Raw genomic sequence first — 22774 nt, forward strand, 5'->3', positions numbered from 1 at the left:
GCCCCCAACAGAGCTGGCATAGTGTCAGCTCATATGTGGCCCGAGGGCACATGGGAAGCTTCACTTCAAAATGCTGCTCCCCCCAACTCCCTCTCCTGACTTAAATTTTTCTCCCCACTGACTCACACTGTCAGAAACCTTGCTAATTTGATGCTTACTTGGGTCATTGACTTTCTGACCTGAAGTGACTTCTGTTAACTTCTCGAAGCCTCCCTTACTTCATCTGTGGATTCCCTAAGTCTTTTTGATAAAAATAGTTCACAGACAAGCCCAGTCTCGGCTCCTTTAGAGGGCTCCTGATGGGGGATGCCCACCCAGCATCCTCAGAAGGTCATCCTGTGTCCCCCACTCCCATCCTATTTCAATTGCTTGTCCTCAATCCATTGCTCCTTCAGAGGTTCAAGGCTCCTTCCTCTTGGGGCCTTCACCAGTGAGACCTCACACTGCTCCTTGAGACAGGTCAGGGAGGGTGTCATAGTAGAGATGAACCTGTGAATTAAAGGGTGAAGAAGAGCGGAAGTAATATATCAACAGACATGAGGGTGTGAGACAGCATGGCTCCCTCAAGGAACTGCAAGTTGTGTAGCCAGGAATGGTAAGAAAAGAGGAAGGTCAGCAAGGGAGGACCCCTACTGTGGATGGTCCTATATGCTACAGATGTTAACCTGTAAACCAGAGGCTCTTAACCTGAAGGCTAATCTGTTAGGGGGTCAATGAATGGGTTTAAGGCGTTCCATGAATCCCCCCATCTTGAGAGGCCATGGAGCTCCTTAAACCATCAACAGAATCTGAACGGAGTGGCTTGGGGAAGCTAGAAGTAGGCCCAAGCCTAGGCCACCGAGAGCCTGAAGGGGGGCAGCCATAGAGAGGAGACTAGGGCATGGATATGGTTGAGATGTATGAGGTAGACCTGACAGGAGGTAGTAGCCAAAGAGACGGAGGAAACGAGGCAGGGGGAAAAAGTTCAGGTTGACCCCTTGGTGTCTGGCAAGAGTGATGGGAGAGACCATGGTGCCATTAATGGGCCTCAGTAATATGGTGGGTGTGCAGAGGGCCTCAGCGCCAGAGAGGGTGAGCTGCTGCCAGCCATCATCCTCCTGAGGAAGTGAATAAGAGAAGACCAGGCATGTTTCCTCTGGTAATTTGCCAGCCTCTGCCAGAGAGAACCTGCCACCCTGCAGGCCTTCCCCGGACTGGAGGCGGGTCTGCAGCACCAGGGCTTTTGTCCGTGGCCCCAGGGTCCTGGGCGGCTGTCAGCTCTCCGGATAAGAACCTCTCTGCACCTGGGCAGGCTGGCTCACGCCCAGAGCCCAGCAGGCAGGGTGTGCTGGCTGTTTGGACACCCTGGTTTGTAGGAGAAAACAGTTCTTAATGGTCCAGAACACAGCTGCATCTGCTCAAAGGTTTGGTTAGAGTAGTTCCACTTAGTCACCAGTCTGCTTTTGTTGAGCCACCATTTACAAAATGAGGACTGTCTCCTTTAGCAATATTGGTCTGGATCCGTAGAAAGGCAAAGTCTCAGTGTATTTTGGAGGATGGCTTTTTAATGAATCTAGATGGAAATGATGAGAAAGAAGAGAAGGAAAATAGCCAAACAAGTTCCTGTCACAGGTTTCTGCTAGTGGGTTTTTGGCTGAATCGGGAGCCAGAGTGAGACTACAAGACCTTGGGGGATGGTGTGAACATGGTGCAGTATGTCACTCGAATACATTTGGAAACATCCTGAACCCTTTTGTTGACTCTGTGTTCTCATTATAAGTTCCCAGTGCTCCTTCCTCTTTGAAGATTGTTAACCCGACACTAGACTCGCTCACTTTGGAATGGGACCCACCGAGCCGCCCGAACGGCATTTTGACTGAATACACCTTAAAATATCAGCCAAGTGAGTTCTTGGGAAAAGGGAAGGGGGAAGTATGGTTTAGGAAAGAGAAAAAAGTTAGCCATGTTCTTAAAATACAAACTGGTTATTTCTTTAGAGCTGTAGGTTAGAAACATATACCTTCAAGTGGTATTCCAGAAGGAACTTCACATCCCATTTTCTAAAGACATATATGCTGTTGAAAATTAAGCAATCAGTTATAATATGGATAAAAATATCCAACCATTTGCCTAAAAGGAATTTATTCTGATTTTTAAAATCATTGAATTAAAATTGAAGTGGTTGCATTAGAATTTTTGATTTGTGTGTGAGATTTTAAAAATTATTGGAGGAATAAATTAACCCTGAAAATGACCTTTTCTTTTTCTTTTCTTTCTTTATTTTTTTTTTTTGAAAATTACCTTTTTGAAAGCTCTTTCATGTTTTAGAAAATTCTGATTTTAAGCCTTTAAGTACTTGGACACATGATGAGAACATTTTGTTTGAGCAAAGTTGTCTCAAGGAAAATGGCTGAGATAAAATAGCAGCACCGAAATGGAGGATATAAAGGGAAGACTACATTGTCCTGTCCTCATTTCTCTGTATTTGCAGCTTTTAAATAAAATATATTTTATTGAAAAAAAAAAAGAAAATTAAGCAATCAGTAGAATCACATAGACCTTTGAACATGGGGTGGACGCTATTGTTGGATTAGGCAGGTGTTATCTATAACTAGAAATGATAAAACAAAAAACATGAAAAGAAAAAGGGGGGGTTCCTTTGGCACAAGGCCTCTGAGGATGAGGTTTGGGGTTATCAATATGTGACACCACCTGCAAAAACACAGAGAAAAGAAATGCGATTGGAATTCAGCTGTGAAATTCCCCTAGTTTATAAGCTGATGGGGAATATATTTCCCCCTGCTTTGCCATAGGATAGGAGCTGTCAATGGCTACCGACAGTCATGTCAGGCAAGGAGTGAATAGGATTACAAAGTGAGGGGATCCCTGGGTGGCGCAGCGGTTTAGCGCCTGCCTTTGGCCCAGGGCGCGATCCTGGAGACCGGAGATCGAGTCCCACGTTGGGCTCCCGGTGCATGGAGCCTGCTTCTCCTTCTGCCTGTGTCTCTGCCTCTCTCTTTCTCTCTGTGTGACTATAATTAATAAATAAATAAATAAATAAATAAATAAATAAATAAATAAATAAATAGATTACAAAGTGAATGTAATCCAAGTTTGGCATTTTTGGATGACATGTTTATTTATATGGTTAAATTGCCTATGGCAATTAATGGGGAATGCACTTCTCTGTTATTTCTTATTGCCAGTTAACAGCACACATGAATTAGGCCCACTGGTGGATCTGAAAATTCCTGCCAACAAGACGCGCTGGACTTTAAAAAATTTAAATTTCAGCACGCGGTATAAGTTTTATTTCTATGCACAAACAGCGGCCGGATCAGGAAGTCAAATAACAGAGGAGGCAGTGACAACTGTGGATGAAGGTAAGATGGGTATGTATAAAATTCCCATAACTCTAAGTGTTGTAGGCAAAAGTCTGTAACCTGAGTGTGTGCCTTCTCTTTGCTTCTTCCCACGGAGTAGCCGTCTTACCCAACTAATGCAAATGCTTTGTTGTAATTTCTCATCCTGACATCTACAGAATCAATTATTTAATTCATGTTAGAATAACTATTGGATATTTGTTTTCCGAGTCTGTGTGAAATTTTCGAGCTTACGTTAAAATGCTGAAGTGAGAGTGGGAAATCACAGCATTTTGCCACGCATGAACTCAAAGTTCACAGCAACGTTTTCTCCTGTCTACAACTTTGCGTACATACGCGCACACACGCACATACACATCATGCACATAAGTGTGCACACCACCACACACATCTATGTAACAAATAAATAAATGTGATCCTAGTTCTGGCTTTGAGTCACTCGCCAGGAGTGACACATCCTGGTTGAGGTTTTCTAGCAAGGAATGTGAAATGGTTATTAAATAGCTCATTTATTTTGTGTTTGAGCATGGGGCGTTGTATCTTGGAATGCCATCTGGTAGAGAGGAAGCAAAATAGTCCCACTGGAGTGTCAAGAAAAGGAATTAATACTTCCTTTCCTACTTTAAAAAAAATTATTTTGAAAAAATTTAAATTCATTGAGGATGTCCAAAAAATTTATGAAAGATTTTCTGATTTTGCATGTCTCTAAATTGTAAAATTACTTCAGGGTTATGATTATCTTCCCTAGGATAAAGAATTGACATTTCTACCCAAAAACTGGTTTGAAATACCCTAAGCCTTGTTACGTAATAGGAAAATGGAGTAATGTGTGGGTTTGATTGCTGGGTAAGCCTGGGGACACCAACGTATCTTTGTCCCCCGTACCTGATGTGGGACACGTCATTCTTCTTGCATGCTTTGGCATTTTAATAAGTTTTTATATCACTTTACATGCTCATGGGTGTGTTGCATCTAACTATATAGTGTCCTATTTCTGTTTCCCTTCATTAAAGCCGGTAATCTTCCACGTGATGTAGGTGCAGGCAAAGGTAAAATAATTCATCTGCATGACTTTATACATGTGTGAAATTTGCAATGTTCAACATGGCGAAGTGCAGCATGGGTTAAAAAAAAAAAAAAGATATAAAATGAGCTTTGAAACACCAAATGGAAGAGAAAGATCTTGGAAGATCTTGGCTTTAAAATTAATGTCTAGTCTTTTCTACAAGTAGAAACAGCCACACACTGAATTCTACTCACACTTTTTCCACAAGGCCTGTCCCTGGTCTAAACCCTCATCTTAGCCTTTATGGGATGAGGATTGTGGCTGGCTCAGACAGGACCCAAACTGCAGATTGTCGCAAATCCTCTCTGTGGCCACACCACGGATTCAGGGTTCAGAAATATTCGTCCTGTGATGAAAATACCCTGTAAGAGCTCAGATCGGCTGAGCTTTTTCCGTCCTGATCTGATTTAGCCAGACTCCTGGTAGACACAGTGTATACTTTGCTGACATCATCCATTCGGGGTCTCAGCTTAGAGATGCCCTCTAGCTGGCCTGGGACCCACAGTCTGCCCACCAGGACCCCTCTGAGCAAGTCTTCCCATCAGCCTGCATGCTCTACTCGATTGTGTTATTCCATCCTGTCTTCACCAAACTGCACACGTCTCTTCCCCCCGGGGTATAGTGGGGTACATCTGTGCTCTTTTGTTTCTCTCAGCTCTCTGGGTGAGAAAGGTGTGTTGGGAGGGCAGTGCTCGAACACACTGTGATAGGTCTAACCCTTGAGGCAGCCCCAGAGAACTCAGCCATTGGCCCTTGGCTATGGGTTGATCTCTTAGCTTTTTAAAAGAGCTGGGAGTCTTCCCAAAATTACTCAGATCTGGTGAGTGTAGGCCTGATTCAGATCTTGTATTTTTTTTTAAAAGAAATCTGCTTCTATTCATAGCCTTGGTAAATGATAAAATGTAGACCAGATAGATTTTGAAGGGACTGAATAGGAACTATAGCCACGTTCAGTAATCTTAATAATGTTATCAGTGTGATTTTAGACTTGCAAGAACGAGGTCGTAAAAATTCAAAATTTCCTCTGTAGTGTAGAAAGATATAAACCTCCCTTTTACGTGTCCACGCCTTGCCGGGCTTAATTAGATATCAATTAAAGTCCTTGGTTGTGTTACAATAATTCCCTGCTCTGTTCCCCTGGAAACCTTTCACTGAAGCATTCCAGAAAAAGCCTGGCCTCTTTCCCGACGCAGTGGACGCGTCCCTGTGGCTCTGCCTGGAGTCTGTAGCCACGTTAATTGTGCTGTAGCAGGGCTGTCTGTGAGCGAGCCGGAGGCTCCCACTGATTTGCCATGTTAGGGGAGGGCAGGCATTCACTGGAATAAAATTACCCACCGATGATCATGAATTAAAACCAATTAAGAGAAATCTTCATTAAAATAGTTTAGAGTCTACTATTGAATGTTACTAAACTGAGTCGTGAGTTACTTATGATGATAGAGACAAGCCAAAATGGACTGTCAGAAGGTTTATGAAACCCCTAATGTTGAAATTGGATAGATCTCAGATTAAGAGGAGAAATAGTGTGTTTTTTGTTTTTTTTTTTGAAAGATTTTCTTTATTTATTCACAAGAGACACAGATAAAAGCAGAGAGAGATGCAGGCTCCCTGCAGGGAGCCCCATACGGGACTCGATCCCAGGACCCAGGGATCACGACCTGAGCCGAAGGCAGACGCTCAACCACTGAGCCACCCAGGTGCCCCAAAGAGAAATAGTGTTTAAATGTTTTTTAAAAACCTAAGCCTTATTTTGTACCTTGCTTCTATTAACAGTGCGCTAGTCATTAAACATAACTTGCATAGTGATGGCATCTGCCTTAAGACTTAGCTGCTCAGGAAATAATTCATTCTCCTGGGTTTTCTTTCCTTAAAAATCTCTGTTTTTTTATTTAACCATGAATTCTATTCTCTTTATTTTTCTTCTCCATTCAGTTTAGATGCTCTCTGAGAGAGGAGAAAAAGGGAAGTTCTCTATGATCCTGCTAAATTTTATTATGTTTGTGGTTTAGCTTTTACTTTCAAAAAAGATAATAAGAGATGCTGAGAGAAAACCTGCGTGTGATGTCCTCTGCTCTGGATGCATCGGCCTCTAGAGGCTTCATGTCACCTCTGATCAGAGGGGAAAAGAGATGCATCTGAGCTTACATTTTTAAAATTTTTCTTACAGATATTAAGAGATGTTAATGAAACCCAATCTTACAAATATATAATTACAAAAGGAGCATTTAAACCTCAAAGTAGGGGCACCTGGCTGGCTCAGTCAGTTAAGCATCTGCCTTCAGCTCAAGTTGTGATCTTAGGGTCCTGGGATCAAGACCTGCATCGGACTCCCTGCTCAGCAAGGAACCTGCTTTTCCCTCTCCCCACGCCCCACCCCCCACTTGTGCTCTCTCTTGCTATTTCTCTCTCGAATAAATAAAATCTTTAAAATAAATAAAATAAACCACTAAGTAGAATCCAGGACAATCCGGTCAGCTGTCCTGCGCCATACCCGCCCCTTCCCTTACCACTCCTCAGTTTGAACGTGGACACCCTCCTGAGATCTTTAGGAGTCACTTATTTGGATCCATGTCCTCATTTGCGTAAGCCTTCACTGTCTGTGTACTAGTCATAGTTGTTTAGCTGCATCTGTTCAATTTCTGTGTCCTTTTCAATAGTTTCAGGGTCTGGATCCTAGGAAATAAACCTGTGAAGGCATCTATAGAAATGATCTGAAAACATGTAGCTAACAAATCTGAGTTCTGGGCCAGTGTTGCTGATGGATGGACACTGCTTTACCTGTAGCCTTTCATTTTCTTATCTTTGGGACCAGTCATCAGAACACAATTGTGAGGTGACAAGTTGGGGTACAGGAATAGGGAGAGACTAGCAGGTCAGGAGCTGAACATCATTCTTGATGTAACTAGCAGCAGACTCTGGTCAGCCAGTTAGGACAGAGCAGAGTCAGGCACCAAGGAGCCGATGACAAATCTTCTCTGTGGTCAGACTCTCACCAGAATTGGTCCCACCATTACCAGTGAGGACAAGCAACAAGGAAAAGCTAAAGAATATATGTAAACAAAAATCAAGTTTAAAGTTTGGTCTGGAGCACCTGGGTGGCTCAGTGGTTGAGAATCTGCCTTAGGCTCAGATCTTGATCCCAGAGTCCTCGGATCGAGTCCTGCATTGGGCTTCCCCACAAGGAGCCTGCTTCTCCCTCTGCCTGTGTCTCTGCCTCTCTCCGTGTTTCTCATGAATAAATAAATAAAAATCTTTTATTTATTTATTCATGAGAGACCGAGAGAGAGAGAGAGAGAGAGAGAGAGAGGCAGAGACACAGGCAGAGGGAGAAGCAGGCTCCATGCAGGGAGCCTGACATGGAACTCGATCCCGGGTCTCCAGGATCACACCCTGGGCTGAAGGCGACGCTAAACCACTGAGCCACCTGGGCTGCCCAATAAAATCTTAAAAAAAAAAAAAAGCCCAATGTGGGACTCGATCCTGGGACTCCAGGATCATGCCTGAGCCAAAGGCAGACACCCAACTGCTGAGCCACTCAGGTGTCCCTGTACTAGCCTTTTTTAAGGCACCGTGTATCAGGATAGTAAGACAGACCTTGCCTTTGATATGCTAAAAATCTGGCAGGTGAGACTGACACATTAAAAAAAGAAAAAAAATAGGGGCTCACGGGTGGCTCAGCTGATTGAGTGACTGAGTTTTGACTTCAGCTCAGCTTGTGATCTCATGGGTCATGGGATTAAGCTCCAAGTCAGGCCCCATTTCAGGCTCTGCACTTGGCGGGGAGTCACTTGGAGATTGTCCCCTCACTCACACTGTCTTGCTCTCTCTCAAATAAATGGATAAATCTTAAAAAAAAAAAAAAAGGAGTAGAAATGGATGCTAAACTCGTAATTTGAACATTTGAACAATATTTTATCTGAGCATAGAGGAGTGAACAATTTATTTTGCCCAAAGGATCAAGAAGACTTTCATTATAATAGTAATATTGAATCAGGCCTTGAAAGACAAATAGAATTTGGACACATAAATCAGGGGCGTGGGGTGCATAAATGCTTGGTAGGAGGCATAAGCAAAGGCCTGAGCTTTGAAAATCCACAGGATATTTCAGTTGTACCCAGAGACGGGACTGAAAAGGTAGATGAGGTCAGATGTGAATGATCCTTAATGACCACAAATGTCTCGCGAAGGAAAGAGTGTTTACCGGTGGGCAGAAATGAGCCATCGACTAAACAGGGAGTGACAGGATCACATATGCAGTTCAGGAAGCTAACATGTAGGTAGCTACGCTGGTGGGATCTACAAAGAAAGACTTAGGGTAGGGAGAGAGACTAGAGGCAGGCTTTGCAGAAAGCCCCAGTGAGAAATGACACTCACAGTCCTTTGGCTGGCACGTCAAGAAAGTGGGTGAGTGGAGGGTAAAAGCAAGGGACATTGGAATCCTCTGTGATAAAAGTATGATATCTTCTCTGGCTAAGAATAAGCTAAATGCTTTTTTTTTTTTTTTTGGTTGGTTGGTTTTTGGTTTTTTGGTTTTTTGGGGGTTTTTTGGCTAAATGCCCTTCTGTTGGAAGTATTTCACTGTGTCTTGACATCTCTCATAAATACGCCAAGACTAAATTCCTCAGTGATTCCAAAATTTCATGAAGAAAATTAATGTTTTGCCTGAGACCTTTACCACTGATGTTTTACATACATGTTCATATTTACTGTCTCTGTTGATTGATCATAGTCCTATCATTATGTACTCCTTTAAGAGGAAAATCTTAGACAATGAAATTAATTAGGTCTGTAGAAGGACCCCACATAATTCCATAATCAGTTTTGCTCTCTGCTGTTTCCCAGCCTTAGCACAGAGGGGGACTGTGCTAAGGACTATATCTCAGAGGTCAAGTGCATTATTTAATCTCTTTAACATGGAGAACTTACTCAATTTATGGTGGGATTACATCCCCATAAACCCATCATAAGTCAAAAATATTGTAAGTCGTAAATGCACTCAGTACCTCCAATTTACCAAAAATAGCTTGGCCTAGCCTATCTGACATGGGCTCAGAACACTTACATTAGCCTACCGTTGGGCAAAATCATCTAACAAAAAGCATATTTGATAGTAAAGTGTTAGTTATCTCATGTAATTTATTGACTACTGTACTGAAAGTGCGAACAGAATGGTCGTGTGGGTACAGAATGGTGGTAAGTGCATTGGTTGTTCACTCTCATGATTGCATGGCTGAGGGGGAGCTGTGGTTGGCTGCCGTGCCCGGCCTCATGAGTGTATCGTTCCACAAACCACTTGCCCCAGAAAAGATCAGAATTCAGAGTACAGTTTCTGCTAAACATGTACTACTTCTGCACCATTGTCAAGTCAAAAAATGTGAAGCCAAGCCATCGTTAAGTCGGGGACTGTCTGTACCTCTCTTTCTGATCCTAAGAAATGCTATTCCATTAAGTTAATTTCAGTAGAGGCCTTTAGCTTCCAAATTCCATAATTTGGAATTTGATTTTAGAGACTAAGTCAACCCTTTGACAGTTTCTGATTTACTATCCTAGGGCATTTTCTCTGGGATAATACATTGATCTTATTTTTGTGACTACTCAAATTAAGATATCTGTAAATATGTCATTTTTAGTTTAGGCTGCTGTGAGAAGGCCCAGAGAATGGTCAGCCTCATATAGCCAAATCATACCTTTTAATGGCTGCAGATGTCACCTTTACTCAGTAGTAGGCATATAGTGTCACATCATGTCCATAATTAGGTGTTTTAAGAAGCCATTTAGATTGTACCACAATTTTCCAGAACGTGACATGTAATGAACACTTGGGTAAGATTGTCTTACTTTCTAGGGTATGTCAAGTAAAACACTTATTACTTTGATACCTTCTTTTCAAATTTCTGATAAAGTATATTTGACAACTCTTTTTTTTTAAGATTTTTATTTTATTTATTCGAGAGAGAGCAAGCACAAGCAGGGGGGAAGGGCGAAAGACAGGGAGAAGCAGGCGCTCTGCTAACCAGGGAGCCGAGTGCAGGGCCCAATCCCAGGACCCCGAGACCACAACCTGAGCCAAAGGCAGATGCCTGACTGACTGAGACACCCAAGTGGCCCATATTTGACAGTTCTCTTGGCAGCTTCTCTTCCAGTGTGCTCTAACCATCCAACAGTCTCTAAAGCTGGTATTTCTTACCTGAGGTCTCAGAACTCCCCACCGGCAGATTCTTAGAGAAGATTGTGACTCAAAACAGATCAGAAGCCCCAGGTCTAAGAAGCATACTTCCCCAGCACAACACAAAGTCTTTAAGACTTGCACTGAGGGGCTTCTGGGTGGCTCAGAGGGTTAAGTGTCTGCCTTTGGCTCAAGTCATAATCCTGGAGTCCCAGGATAGAGTCCTGCATCGGGCTTCCCATTCAGCAAGAAGTCTGCTTCTCCCTCCACCCCTCCCCCTTTTCGTGCTCTCTCTCTCTCTCTCTCGTAAATAAAATCTTAAAAAAAAATACCACTCACAGTGAGATGATAAGTAGAATTGAGAAACAGCCACCTAGTATTGGGGTTGACCTTGCAGTAAGATTCTGTTACCTTTACCTCCAGCATTGCTCAGCTAACCCCCCTGCCCCCCTGCCCCCACATGTGTCAGTAGATGAGGGCTGATTTTTCCTGAGACTGTATCTAATGGACAACAGTTCACATCGTTCAGGACCCATGTAACAGAACTCATCAATTTAAATATTGTACATCATTAGTCCTGATTACTAATTTATGCCCTATTGCTGTTGAGTAAGCCCTAAATTTCAGCGATAAATCTAATTCTATTTGCACAATTTCAGGGTACTTCATCTTATTTTTTATTTGTGTCTCTGATGCTGCAGATCGATTCCTTGTTTGTTTTATTCTTCTATTGTATATTTATCTTAAGCAGTAAATCCCAGGATCAGCACACTTAGTGCCACAGCTGCTGAAACCAGTGCCAGTATCAGTTGAGAGTCTGAGGGGCCAGAGCCCGTGAACTTTTATGTTGAATACTATGTTGCTGGCAGTAAGAAGCAATTTTATTACCTGGTTATTTTTAATTTAGGGGATGCCTTTTAAGAGGACAAGAACCATTTTAAGAATTACCTATGGATCATTCTGAAAAATAACTCGATCCAATTAACTGAATCGTATTTATCTAAAAAACTTCTAGTGAACTGAACCATCAAACTATGTATTTTACACATAGCCAGGAGTCTCTTTCGTTCATGTTATTAAAATAAAAACGACATAATATGTTCCATTGCATATGTTCTCTTCATACCTAGTCTATGCCCACAACATGTAAACAAGAGTAAGATAGTGAAACTTATATTTGTAAGTACAAGCAGGAAAGAAGAAAAGTTCATTCACATTGGACCTTGAAGTGGCAAAAATCAGACTGACTAGTCATATTGCTCATACTACCCAATGGAATTTTATCAGAAATTGCAGCAAACTAACACCTTGAAGGGAGCATCCATTAGGTTTCAGTGCTCAATGCATTCCCAAATTAGGCACCAGTGTATGCCCCATGCACATCCACAAGGAGGCAGGGCAATTTTAATTTTTAGCCATTGATGAAAACCCATGCCCGCCCCTCAGGACAGCGTGCTCTGCACATGATAAACTGGGCGGCCAAAGAATGTTAGTAATAACAGCTTGAATGTTGTCCAACTTTCTGGTCAGGTCTTTATAAATAAATATATTTAGAAATAAATAAATATTACTTTTATTTTTAGAAATAACTATTCCTTTAGGAAAATGATTACTCGGGGAAAAGTTTAATCTATAACTTGGACAAATTTGAAAGCATTTAAGTTGACCAAAGATTCATCCTGTGAGCCTCAATAAACAATTCTTTCCATAGTTCACTTAAACTATTTAATATACAATTCTTTTCATAAACATCGTTAGAGAAACTCAATAATTTCATAAGGCAAGATGCAGATAAAGAAGTTTCCTTTGCATTAAAAAGAAGATTTAATACAATGGGAATGTATGCAATTAATATGCGACCTGGATATCCAGTCCATTTTTCTTTGAGAACATTTTCTTGTAGTTTTTCATTTCAGTTGATTTATCTGGTATGACTAGATTTATAATCACCTAAAGCCTACACAGCCTAGATTTTGTTTTTGGCTTGAAGAGAATTTTCCTGAACCATTAATTCACTTCCAGTTCCTTAAAATATTCAAGATTGTTATTTTCACAAAATTCCCGTAGACAAAGAAGAATGGAGGAAAGAAATTGTAAATGGTTCTTGGAGCTTCTTTAAGTTAAGGTGTGTGATGCCAGGAACATATAAAGTTTGAGTTGGTACTGAAGGGATTCTGGTTTTGTGAGTTCAGAGGATGTGTTTAGAGACAGGCCCAGGTGAGGTGCACAAAAGTTCTGGCTCATACTCAGAGGTGAAACCACTGAGCGTTCCAGTTGGAGATAAGGACTTAGTGGAGTTGTGTTATGGGGAGAGTCATGAGTGTCTTTCTTTGGGGCCCAGTTGGGTTGGGACTTTGCATTTTTAATTGTCATTGGCTCTTCATAGCAAATGAATTACAGAATTGAGCAGATCATCTTCTAATCACAGCGTAGACAAAAACCATTAGAGATAAAAAAAAAAAAGCAGAGATAAAAATGATTCCTAACTTACATTATTTAGGTAATCCAATGTCTCCCATCCTTTACACGTGTCAGCTTTCTCTTGGAGTTAGGATGGAATTTTTGAAATGCTTTTGAAGCTAAAATAACACATTGACAAAGTCACAATGTTTTGTGGCAGAAGGACTGTAATCCAGCAGAACCCTGCAGTCTGGTTAGACAACTGATGTCAAGATTATCATACTTGAATGAGAAATTGTTCTAGTCGTGTATCTCATTGGGACCACACCAGATTGGACCGCCTGCATCATTTTCGTTATTTGAACGGTATCATGATAGACGAGAAGTGATTGAGGTTTCTAAAATAAAGAAAGTGCTCATGGAAGATGCAAGAACATTCACACTAACTCATAAGACGGAGAATAATTCCCTGCTTACTTAAAGACGGTCTGTGTGGCACAGTCTCACTTTGTGATTCATCCGTCCGTGTTACTTCTGTTCTGGTGCCTCATGAATTCTTGAGCAGATGCTGCCTTTGCTGTAGAACCCGTGGGCAAAATGCATTTTGTGTGTGTCTTTCATTACACAAGCTTGATGATTTTCAAAGTCATTTAAAGTCATGTATCATTTATAAGATCTACAATCAGGAGGGATTTAAGAAATCAAAGGTAATACTCGGTTACTTATTAAACCACATTTTAAACTATCCATGAGCGAAAATCATAATGTTTAAAGGGAAAATCACTTTTCTGTAATTTTGTTCCTTGCGCTTTCACAACCGCCTGTGTGCAGACCCCTAGGAAAGCATTGCATTAGACTTCAAAGAGGGGTATCAACTCACAGTTGTTATTACAGGGTGTGTTTTGTTAGCGGTGGCTTTTCATTTCAAAATACTGAAAGCTCAGGGAGACATTTCATCCATTGATAGCTGGAATGCTAACAATAGTCACGGTGCCAGCATTTACTCAGCTCGAATCTCTACTGGGCAACTGGTCTTCATGGTTTCATTCATTCATTCCGTCCAGCAATCCTATGGCATGGGCGGTGTTAGTTCTCACTTACATGTCAGGTCAGTGGCATGTCACCTGGCTGGAAGGTGAGAGAGCCAGAGTTCGAGGCCCAGCTTTCCAACGCTGGAGGAGAGGCTCTCACAACGTCCCCCATCCCTGGGGTCCCAGAGCCCATGCCCCAAGGGAAACAGGTTGGAATGACCACTTGGTTTGGCACTTGGTGAGTCTGTTCAGCTATGCTGGACCCCTGAAAGCTTCAGTCTACCTAGCTTGCAGCTCTAGCTCGAATTGGATTCTATCAACATCAAATGTGGCATTTTTTTTTGGTCCTTTTATAGGACAGAAGGCAAACCCTTTAGGAAAAAAATTTTTCTCCAGTGTTGCTATACCTATAATTCCATCTACAAGTGGAAGCTATTTCAAGGTGAGCAGTTGTAATGGGTGGGCCATCCTTATGTGCCAGCAACGGAGAGATAGGACAAGGCCACAGCCAGTTATCGTCACCTTTTACATGCAGCTGTAACTCTGAGAAAGAGTTCAGTCTTGCTTTAACCCTAGTGACCTTGGATAACATATTACCTCCGGGAGCAAATACCATGAATTTGGTCTGAACCAGATGGTTTGAACTGCCTCCAAACTTTGGCCAAGGAAATGTTTTGCTCTTTCTATACATTTCTAACTATTTTAGTTCCAACAGGACATTTTTATGCTTAACGGATTCTTCATATATAGCCATGTATTCACCCTGTATCCTCCACGTGATTTCGTTACTCTAAGCATCCAAGAGCATTTCCTCAGAGACCTGCTGCCACAGAGCACAGGTCAGACAGCAAGCAGTGTGCCAGCAGAACACTTGTTAAAACTGACTTCTAGGAAACAAAGCAAATTTCATTCTTCTGGCTTTTTTTTTTCTTTTTTCATATTCTTTATATTTGTCTATTTGTTTAATTTATTGCTTTATGGATTACTCAAGAAATACAGGATCAGAATTTTATTGTATTTTTCACTTTATTTAAATAAAGTGAAAATTCTCTTTAACTCTCGTACTCAATCCTACGAGTACCTGCCCACTGATACCTGGGTTTGAGAAGAAAAGCCCCACAGGTGTGTGTGTGTGTGTGTGTGTGTGTGTGTGTGTGTGTGTGATGAACAATGGTGGCCATGACTTGGGTTTTGTGTGTGCATCTGCGGTTAAGATGATTTTAGAGCGTCCTAGAGAGTTGAAGCCTCTCATAGTCATTCTGGGCTTTAGATCCCTTCTTCTATGGATGAGAAGTTGATAGAAGTTATTTTTCACTTCCATAATTTTTGTTTTATACCAACTTCTAGTGCACTAGTGTGTGTATCTGTGAGTGTGCACAAACAAGCACCTCTTAACATACTAAGTTGCCTCATCTTTAGTGGGTTAGGAAAATATTTTATGCTCTTTTTCTTTAGACTGGAGGTAGAAATTCAAAATCAGTTTGGACGCTCCTTTATCGACTGTCAAAGAAACATTTCCACTTCTTGCATAGTTGCACATAGCAAGCTGCCAGCAAGCAGTTCAGCTTTGGCAATCACCATCTTTATAAGTCAATGTGTGTGCTAGCACTTGAGTATCTTAGTATGTTTTGCCTTTATTGGTTGCTTTTAGTTGGGTGGAAAATGTATATGCAGAAACTTTTACAACAAGGCTATCGATGATTAAGCATACTAAAAGCAAGGACTGCTTAACTTCAATCAAATGCTCAATAGACTTACACCAGTTGGTTTCGGGCTCAGTTTTGGTGAAAAAGCACACAATCAAAGATCATGTGCAAATTTGAAAAAAAAAATGTATTGCCAAGGAGTATGGAATGCTGGGCTTTTAAAATCTTGTTGCCCGTCTTGAAATGTAGAAGTACTTATAGCTTTTTATTTTTCATAAAGACTTCCGCAGATTTGATGTCTGGACATGTTTTCTGGAATACATTAGCGCAGTAGAGCATTATGGCTAGTATCTCTGGAGTTGGACAGACTCCATCAAACTCCAGCTGTTGGGCAAGTTCTTTCAGTTCCCCAGGCACAGGTTCGTTCTTCCTGCCCACCCCAAAGCATTGTTGTGAAGATTAAATCAGAGATGGGATCCCTGGGTGGCGCAGCGGTTTGGCGCCTGCCTTTGGCCCAGGGCGCAATCCTGGAGACCCGGGATCGAATCCCACGTCAGGCTCCCGGTGCATGGAGCCTGCTTCTCCCTCTGCCTGTATCTCTGCCTCTCTCTCTCTCTCTCTCTCTGTGACTATCATAAATAAATAAAAATTAAAAAAAAAATTAAATCAGAGTTGCCCTCAGCACTGTAGCTGGCACATAGGAGGAGTTTCAGGATGTTAGCTCTCATTATCCCTGTCTTCATCACCATCGTCATCATGGTTATGGTATGACCATAACCACTCTCTACACTCCTGCCTCAGTTGTATCTAGATTCTGATACAACTCGAAACCCCTTGAACCAATGAGGCACCAGTGACAATTGAGAAAGGCTACTGGCATGTGGTTTATATTCCAGATGATGTATTTCTACTTCTCATTTTATTTCTTAAGCACACATACACATGTTCTTCCTATCCTTCTTCCTACTTGATCTTAAGCATTTCATTTTTCTCCCTCTGCTTTGTGTGGAGAAAAATAAGGCAACGAGATGCTCTTTTGGCAGCGTAGAGCAGAACCTGGGATCTACGTAGCCATGTTTGGTTCTGCATCCAGAGATCACATATACCCAACCCAACCATGTTAAATGCATTCAGAAGAAAATCAAATTAAAAGCATGATCTAGGCATGCTTATGAATTAAAATAAGAAAACCTTTTACTTTGATTACGGTCGAAAGAAAAAAAAATAAAGCCTTTTTGAAAAAAAAAAGTTTCATTCTAATTTATTTAAACAAATCCTCATGGGCATATCTGAATAGCCATTGATGCTGCACTTTGTCCCATTTGATTGACACTTTTGAATAATACCAGAAATGCTAATTATTCTGTGTTTTTCTTAGGAGATTTGCATACTGTGACTAGTTGAATAGGGGCTTCGCGTTTATTGACTCAAACAGAATAGATAAAGACAAAGAATATGTATACATATGAATGAGTATTTTCTCTTTAAGCTGGCGATTTATTCCAATAATGATTCCACTGATCAAGATAGCTTTCAACGTTTCTTAAATGGATCCAAAGCAATATTGAATATTGAATATTGATCCTTTGAGGGTAAATTGGATTTTTCAGAAATTTCCAAAAAATTTTTAGAACTAACTCTTATAAATGAGATGAACAACATATATAAGTAATGTTTTAGGTGCAAATTGAGATGTTATATAAACTAACAAGGCTGGCTATCTTATGTGGACAGGTTTCTTGTGTGGAAAGTCTTTTTTAAAAGAAGATTTCCAAAACTTTTTGAAAAATGGCAACATCGTTGCAATAACATGTTAGCCTCCAAAAGTGGTTGCTTTGAAGGAAAAATACTCCGTTAGATGTATACATTCTGTTCTGTTTAAAATTTGGTCTTACCTTCTTATCATAGTACTTAATGTACAGTTTATCTGTGGACAGTATTTTTAAAAACTGGGGACTATGTTTCTACTGAGAATATATAGTTAAAATAACTGTGAACAGTGCTTAGCAGGATTTGTTAGCATTTGATAGGCATTAGCATTCAGATTTCGCTATTTGAATTTTTTAATTAATGATTTTTCAAAATTTTTATATAACTCCTGATTGATAGCTGACAGATTGCAATTTGGGGCCACATGTAAAACGTATAAAAACTCATATACTATGGTAGCTTTTTACTATAAGAGACTACAAAAGTACTCATCTCCCCCTTAACCTGTGCCCCCTTGACACCACTGATTTGTTTTCCAGCAATGGCAAGCCGGCAGGTGGATATTGCGACTCAGGGCTGGTTCATTGGTCTCATGTGTGCTGTCGCTCTCCTTATCCTAATTTTGCTGATTGTTTGCTTCATCAGAAGAAACAAGGGTGGTAAATACCCAGGTAAGAAAGAAAGATTAAAATTGCCCTATAGGGATCCCTGGGTGACGCAGCGGTTTGGCGCCTGCCTTTGGCCCAGGGCGCGATCCTGGAGACCCGGGATCGAATCCCACATCGGGCTCCCGGTGCATGGAGCCTGCTTCTCCCTCTGCCTGTGTCTCTGCCTCTCTCTCTATCTCTGTGACTATCATAAATAAATAAAAATTAAAAAAAAATAAAATAAAATTGCCCTATAATGCTGCATAATTATCCTCAACTATACAGAAATAATGAGGGGCGCCAGGGTGGCTCAGTCAATTAAGCATCTGCCTTCAGCTCAGGTCATGATCTGGGATCCTAGGATCAAGCCCCAAATGAGGAACCTGCTTCTCCCTCTCCCTCTGCCCACCACTCGTGCTTGCTCTGTCTCTAGTGCTCTCGCTCTCTCTCAAATAAATAAATAAAATACTAAAAAAAAATAAATAAAAGAAAGAATGAGAATAATCATATAGATTGCAATAAGTGTATTTTCCCAGAGCCATAAATTTGGACTTTCTGTCTAAAAGGTTTTTGATCCCCCCCCCTTTTTTTTACATAATGGGAGCCTAAACATTGTGAAGGATAGGAAGGTATTTCGGGGAGTAAATTAATCTGTTCTCTGAAGACATTAGTGACTCTGCTTCCTTAGGCTCTACATAAGTCATGGGTGCTACAGTGGCATCTAAAACCAACAGGCAGGGATCCCTGGGTGGCGCAGCAGTTTGGCGCCTGCCTTTGGCCCAGGGCGCGATCCTGGAGACCCGGGATCGAATCCCACGTCGGGCTCCCTGCAGGGAGCCTGCTTCTCCCTCTGCCTGTGTCTCTGCCTCTCTCTCTCTCTCTGTGTGACTATCATAAATAAATAAATAAATAAAAATTTAAAATAAATAAATAAATAAATAAATAAATAAAACCAACAGGCAGAGGGGGAAGGTTCAGGACATCTTCTGGAGGAGCTATTGTGTGAAATGAGTCTTGATATAATGATGTATAACATCGCTTTTCCTCTATGGTTAATGTTTTGTTTGGGTTAGTGGACCTGGTGAATTTCTATTTTCTTTACCTGCCATTTCCCCTTCAGTGACAAGAAAAACAATCCGAGAAAGAAGAGATTTGCTAAAACCATTTGTAAAAAAAAAAAAATAAAAAAAAAATAAAACCATTTGTAGCCTTGAATAGAGTTAAATAAATAGACGGGTCAAAGAGGAGCATGATCTTAGAAATTTAAAACTTGCTCCTTCAGGAGCATCTGGGTGGCTCAGTGGTTGAGCATCTCCTTTGGCTCAGGTCGTGACCCCGGGGTCCTGGGATTGAGTCCTGCAATGGGCTCCCTGCAGGGAGCCTGCTTCTCCCTCCACCTAGGTTTCTGCCTCTCCCTGTGTGTCTCTCATGAATAAATAGATAAAATATTTTTAAAAAATCAACTTACTCTTTCATCAGTCAGATGCTCATAGGAAATCAATTTTATATGTTAACAAAGAGACTAAAACAGCGAAGCATATACAGGGGCACGTAATCCATCTGTTGTTGTATAGAATCATTTTCCACTGCTGTACATCTCAGAGTGCGCTCTTTACAACTTTGAATAAGGAAACATAGAATCATTAGGTAATATTATCACCTTGAAATTTTTTAGTCAAAGAAAAGGAAGATGCTCATGCTGATCCTGAAATCCAGCCTATGAAAGAAGACGATGGCACTTTTGGAGAATACAGGTGAGCCTCTGCTTCTCATCCTCTCCTCACTTTCCTCGCCCTACACACACACATTGCACTCATACAGACTCCCACCCGCAGGATGAGGCCGGGAACAAACTCTGTGGCATTTCATATTTTCCTCAAATATTAGTTTAGGGACACTTCCATGTCTAAATGGTTACACATCCCCTACAATGAAAATATTCTCACTTTTCATTATAAAATTAATTTCCATTCCAGTCATAGGCTTGGAGACAAAGTGTCTTCCACTCTACTGTATTTTTCCAGGGGCATTGCTGTATCGCTCAAGCTAGGAAAAGTTAATATGTTATAATAAACTTAGAACGACAATAGTGACCCTGCAAAACCTGTATTATAAAGAAAACTACACCTGTTATTTCCTAAGAAGTGTGTTTATAAAACTGATATTATTCTTTTTAATCCTGTATTTGATGCTTGTTTTTCCAAAGTAAATACCTATAGCCTGTCCATTAGTCATGAAAGGATGATGAGGTTCTTTTAGAAGCTATAAATTATTAAGAATATCATAGCCTTCCAGGCAGTGTATCAACTCACAGAAGTTTGGCTTGACTCCCTCATTAAGGATAAAGTTTAACATAACCTACATGCTAAGTAATGAAAAGAGAGAGGGGGAGATAGAGTGAGACAGACTCTTTAAATAAAGATATTCTTGCCTAGGATCTATATATCTTTTTAAATAGAGATAGGTGATTATTTTGGATATGTTTGAAATCATAAACAAGCTCTATATTTATTCCTTTAAAAAGATGAGATTTGGGTGTTCCAGAGGATTATTTCTAATGCCTTTATACCTTGTTTTTTTCTTTCTATAAGCCTCTTGATTATAAAAATATTGTCTTTTAAATATGTCCTGAGCCCAGATTGAGCCTTTTTTGGCAGAAGAAGGACTTTTAGGTGAAATAAAATAGTTCCCTATTATGATTGCCAGATGATATTTATAGATATTTGTGCTAATTTTTACCCATCTCTAGAGCTCATTTTGGTATTTCCATGTCAATATCATGAGCTAAAGAAGGCCAAGGATAAAAAATATGATAGCCGATTGAGCAAAACCATGTATTTTGGATACATTTGGTTCCACTACCAGTTTCTCTGCAGATACAAGTGTTTGTATCTTCCTGTGAGCGCTTCATGCCCCACCACCTCTGCCTTCACATACTCTGATCTTCTCTGCAACAAAGATGATCAGATGATCAAGGATTTGTAAAACTTCTCGGAATTTCTGTACCTCATGATACAGAAAGAAGTCTAGTGAGGGTTGTCTTGATGTCACATGTTGACTCGAGACTCAAAGTCTGTGGAAGCTTCCTGGGCCACCCCCATGCTCTCCACAGTTACATGGTAGGGCAGCCTGCAGATGCCTGTATCCTAGGGAAGCCACATCTGACACTTGGGTGAGTTGCAGTCTTCTACATATTTTTCTTGTAAAGCAGGTGAGGTGATGCTTTCTAAGTAACCTCTTCTTAGAGTTCTTGTGGCTAGAATGCTACACGAGATAGGCACACTACTCCCTTCTTTATTGTGATGAAGCTACATCTTCGACGTAGCCTGAAACACCTCTGTATTTGCATGAGTTGGATATAAAGCATGGCACCTCCTGCGTTCCGCATGTGGCCATGGGTTCCTGTTGTACGTTATCATGCTGAAGTGAATCTGGCAATGTACTGCTCGCCTCGTGGGTCTCAACTGTCAGCTTGCTTCTACAGTGCTGTGAATCCAGGGTCTGATGTAATGTGACTTTCTCGGGGCAACCATGCTGCCCACTCCATTGAAGTGGGATTGAAATCAAGGTTGAATGGGAAGTAGCTCAGAATCAAGAAACTCTTCATTTTACTGTCAACCCAGCCATACGTACCCTTGATTCCTTTTAGATATGGCAATTTGTCTGGGTCTCGAGTTTTTTCATTTGTAAAACAATACCATTGTTCAAATATCAGATGATCACTGAAGGTTTCTTGTTTGTATGATTTCTAACCTCCTCCATGAGATGTCTACTAACAACCTTTAATATGATTTTGGGTTGCAGAGCAGTACATGGCAAGTATTGGTGACTGGCCTCATTATCACTGTGTTGACCTTTATTTGGCCATATTTGTTTGTCTTGGTGTTCGTTCATCTGTGACACGTTTGTGAAGCATTTTCACATGGCTGTCTTTAACTCATGCCTTGAGTTTCTCAGAAGAGAAAGACTTTTCTTTGGGCCTATTGAGTGCAGACCCATTGGTTCATGTGTGAAGACAAAAGTTATTTGTCACACATGCAATCACATTTATGTGGGAGGTGCCGAGGGAAGGTTCTGATGGGTGTCTAAAACTTAAAACACAACCCAGTAATTCTTTTTTTTTTTTTTTTTTTTTTTACCAAAACTAAAAGTCCATAAGGACAATCAGTCCCGCAAATGAAATCATTTTCCCAAATATCCAACCACCCTTTGCTACAAATATGGCTTTCTCCTGTGACTTACTGACACTACCTCAGAATTTTTTCCCTGTGGATTGTTTTGTACTTAAAAAGAAAAAAAAAAAAGACTTTTAGTTTCTTACATGTTACAATGAATGAGAACAGTTCCTACTGTTGACTCCAACAGATTTTTTTTTTTTCAGATATTACATCTAAATGTCATTCTCCTTCCTAAATCACCAGGGTCCCTTCTCTGCTTTGCACCTTTTGGAAGTTTTGAGCTCTGTATTATTTATTGATGCTTACTCTTTTTCATTCTGAAAATAAATTAATCTGTGGGCCACATACCATAGACAAAATTAGGGCTGTCGCTAAGTGTGAATTAATTCTGTTTATGATTTTGCTCATTCTCCAGCTTGAGGATGAAACAGTTTCTACGTGGTTGGCCCTGAGCCAGAGGATATTCATAGTGCAAAGAGGGATGGAACTTCAGTGGCCAAATTTGATTTTTTTTTTCCCATAAGCTGTAACCTTGTGCCCTCACTCCAACCCCCACCCCCAAGCAGTT

The 22774-nt window shown here is 40.8% G+C and overlaps 1 protein-coding gene across 19 annotated transcripts in view; it reads left to right on the forward strand.

The window, feature by feature from the left end:
* NRCAM (neuronal cell adhesion molecule) overlaps positions 1-22774 on the forward strand; it is a 280017-nt gene that overhangs the window by 248464 nt on the left and 8779 nt on the right. For 6 of the 19 annotated variants that reach the window (XM_041723226.1, XM_041723231.1, XM_041723235.1 and 3 more), the window contains 5 exons: positions 1760-1882; positions 3186-3371; positions 4376-4411; positions 17921-18052; positions 19704-19782. In XM_041723226.1, the coding sequence (XP_041579160.1) occupies positions 1760-1882; positions 3186-3371; positions 4376-4411; positions 17921-18052; positions 19704-19782 (556 nt within the window). The remainder of the gene's footprint in view (positions 1-1759; positions 1883-3185; positions 3372-4375; positions 4412-17920; positions 18053-19703; positions 19783-22774) is intronic. The other 13 variants (XM_041723232.1, XM_041723238.1, XM_041723241.1 and 10 more) reach the window with 3 other exon arrangements.

Source organism: Vulpes lagopus, chromosome 11, assembly GCF_018345385.1.
Source record: "Vulpes lagopus strain Blue_001 chromosome 11, ASM1834538v1, whole genome shotgun sequence".
Taxonomy (NCBI): Eukaryota; Metazoa; Chordata; class Mammalia; order Carnivora; family Canidae; genus Vulpes; species Vulpes lagopus.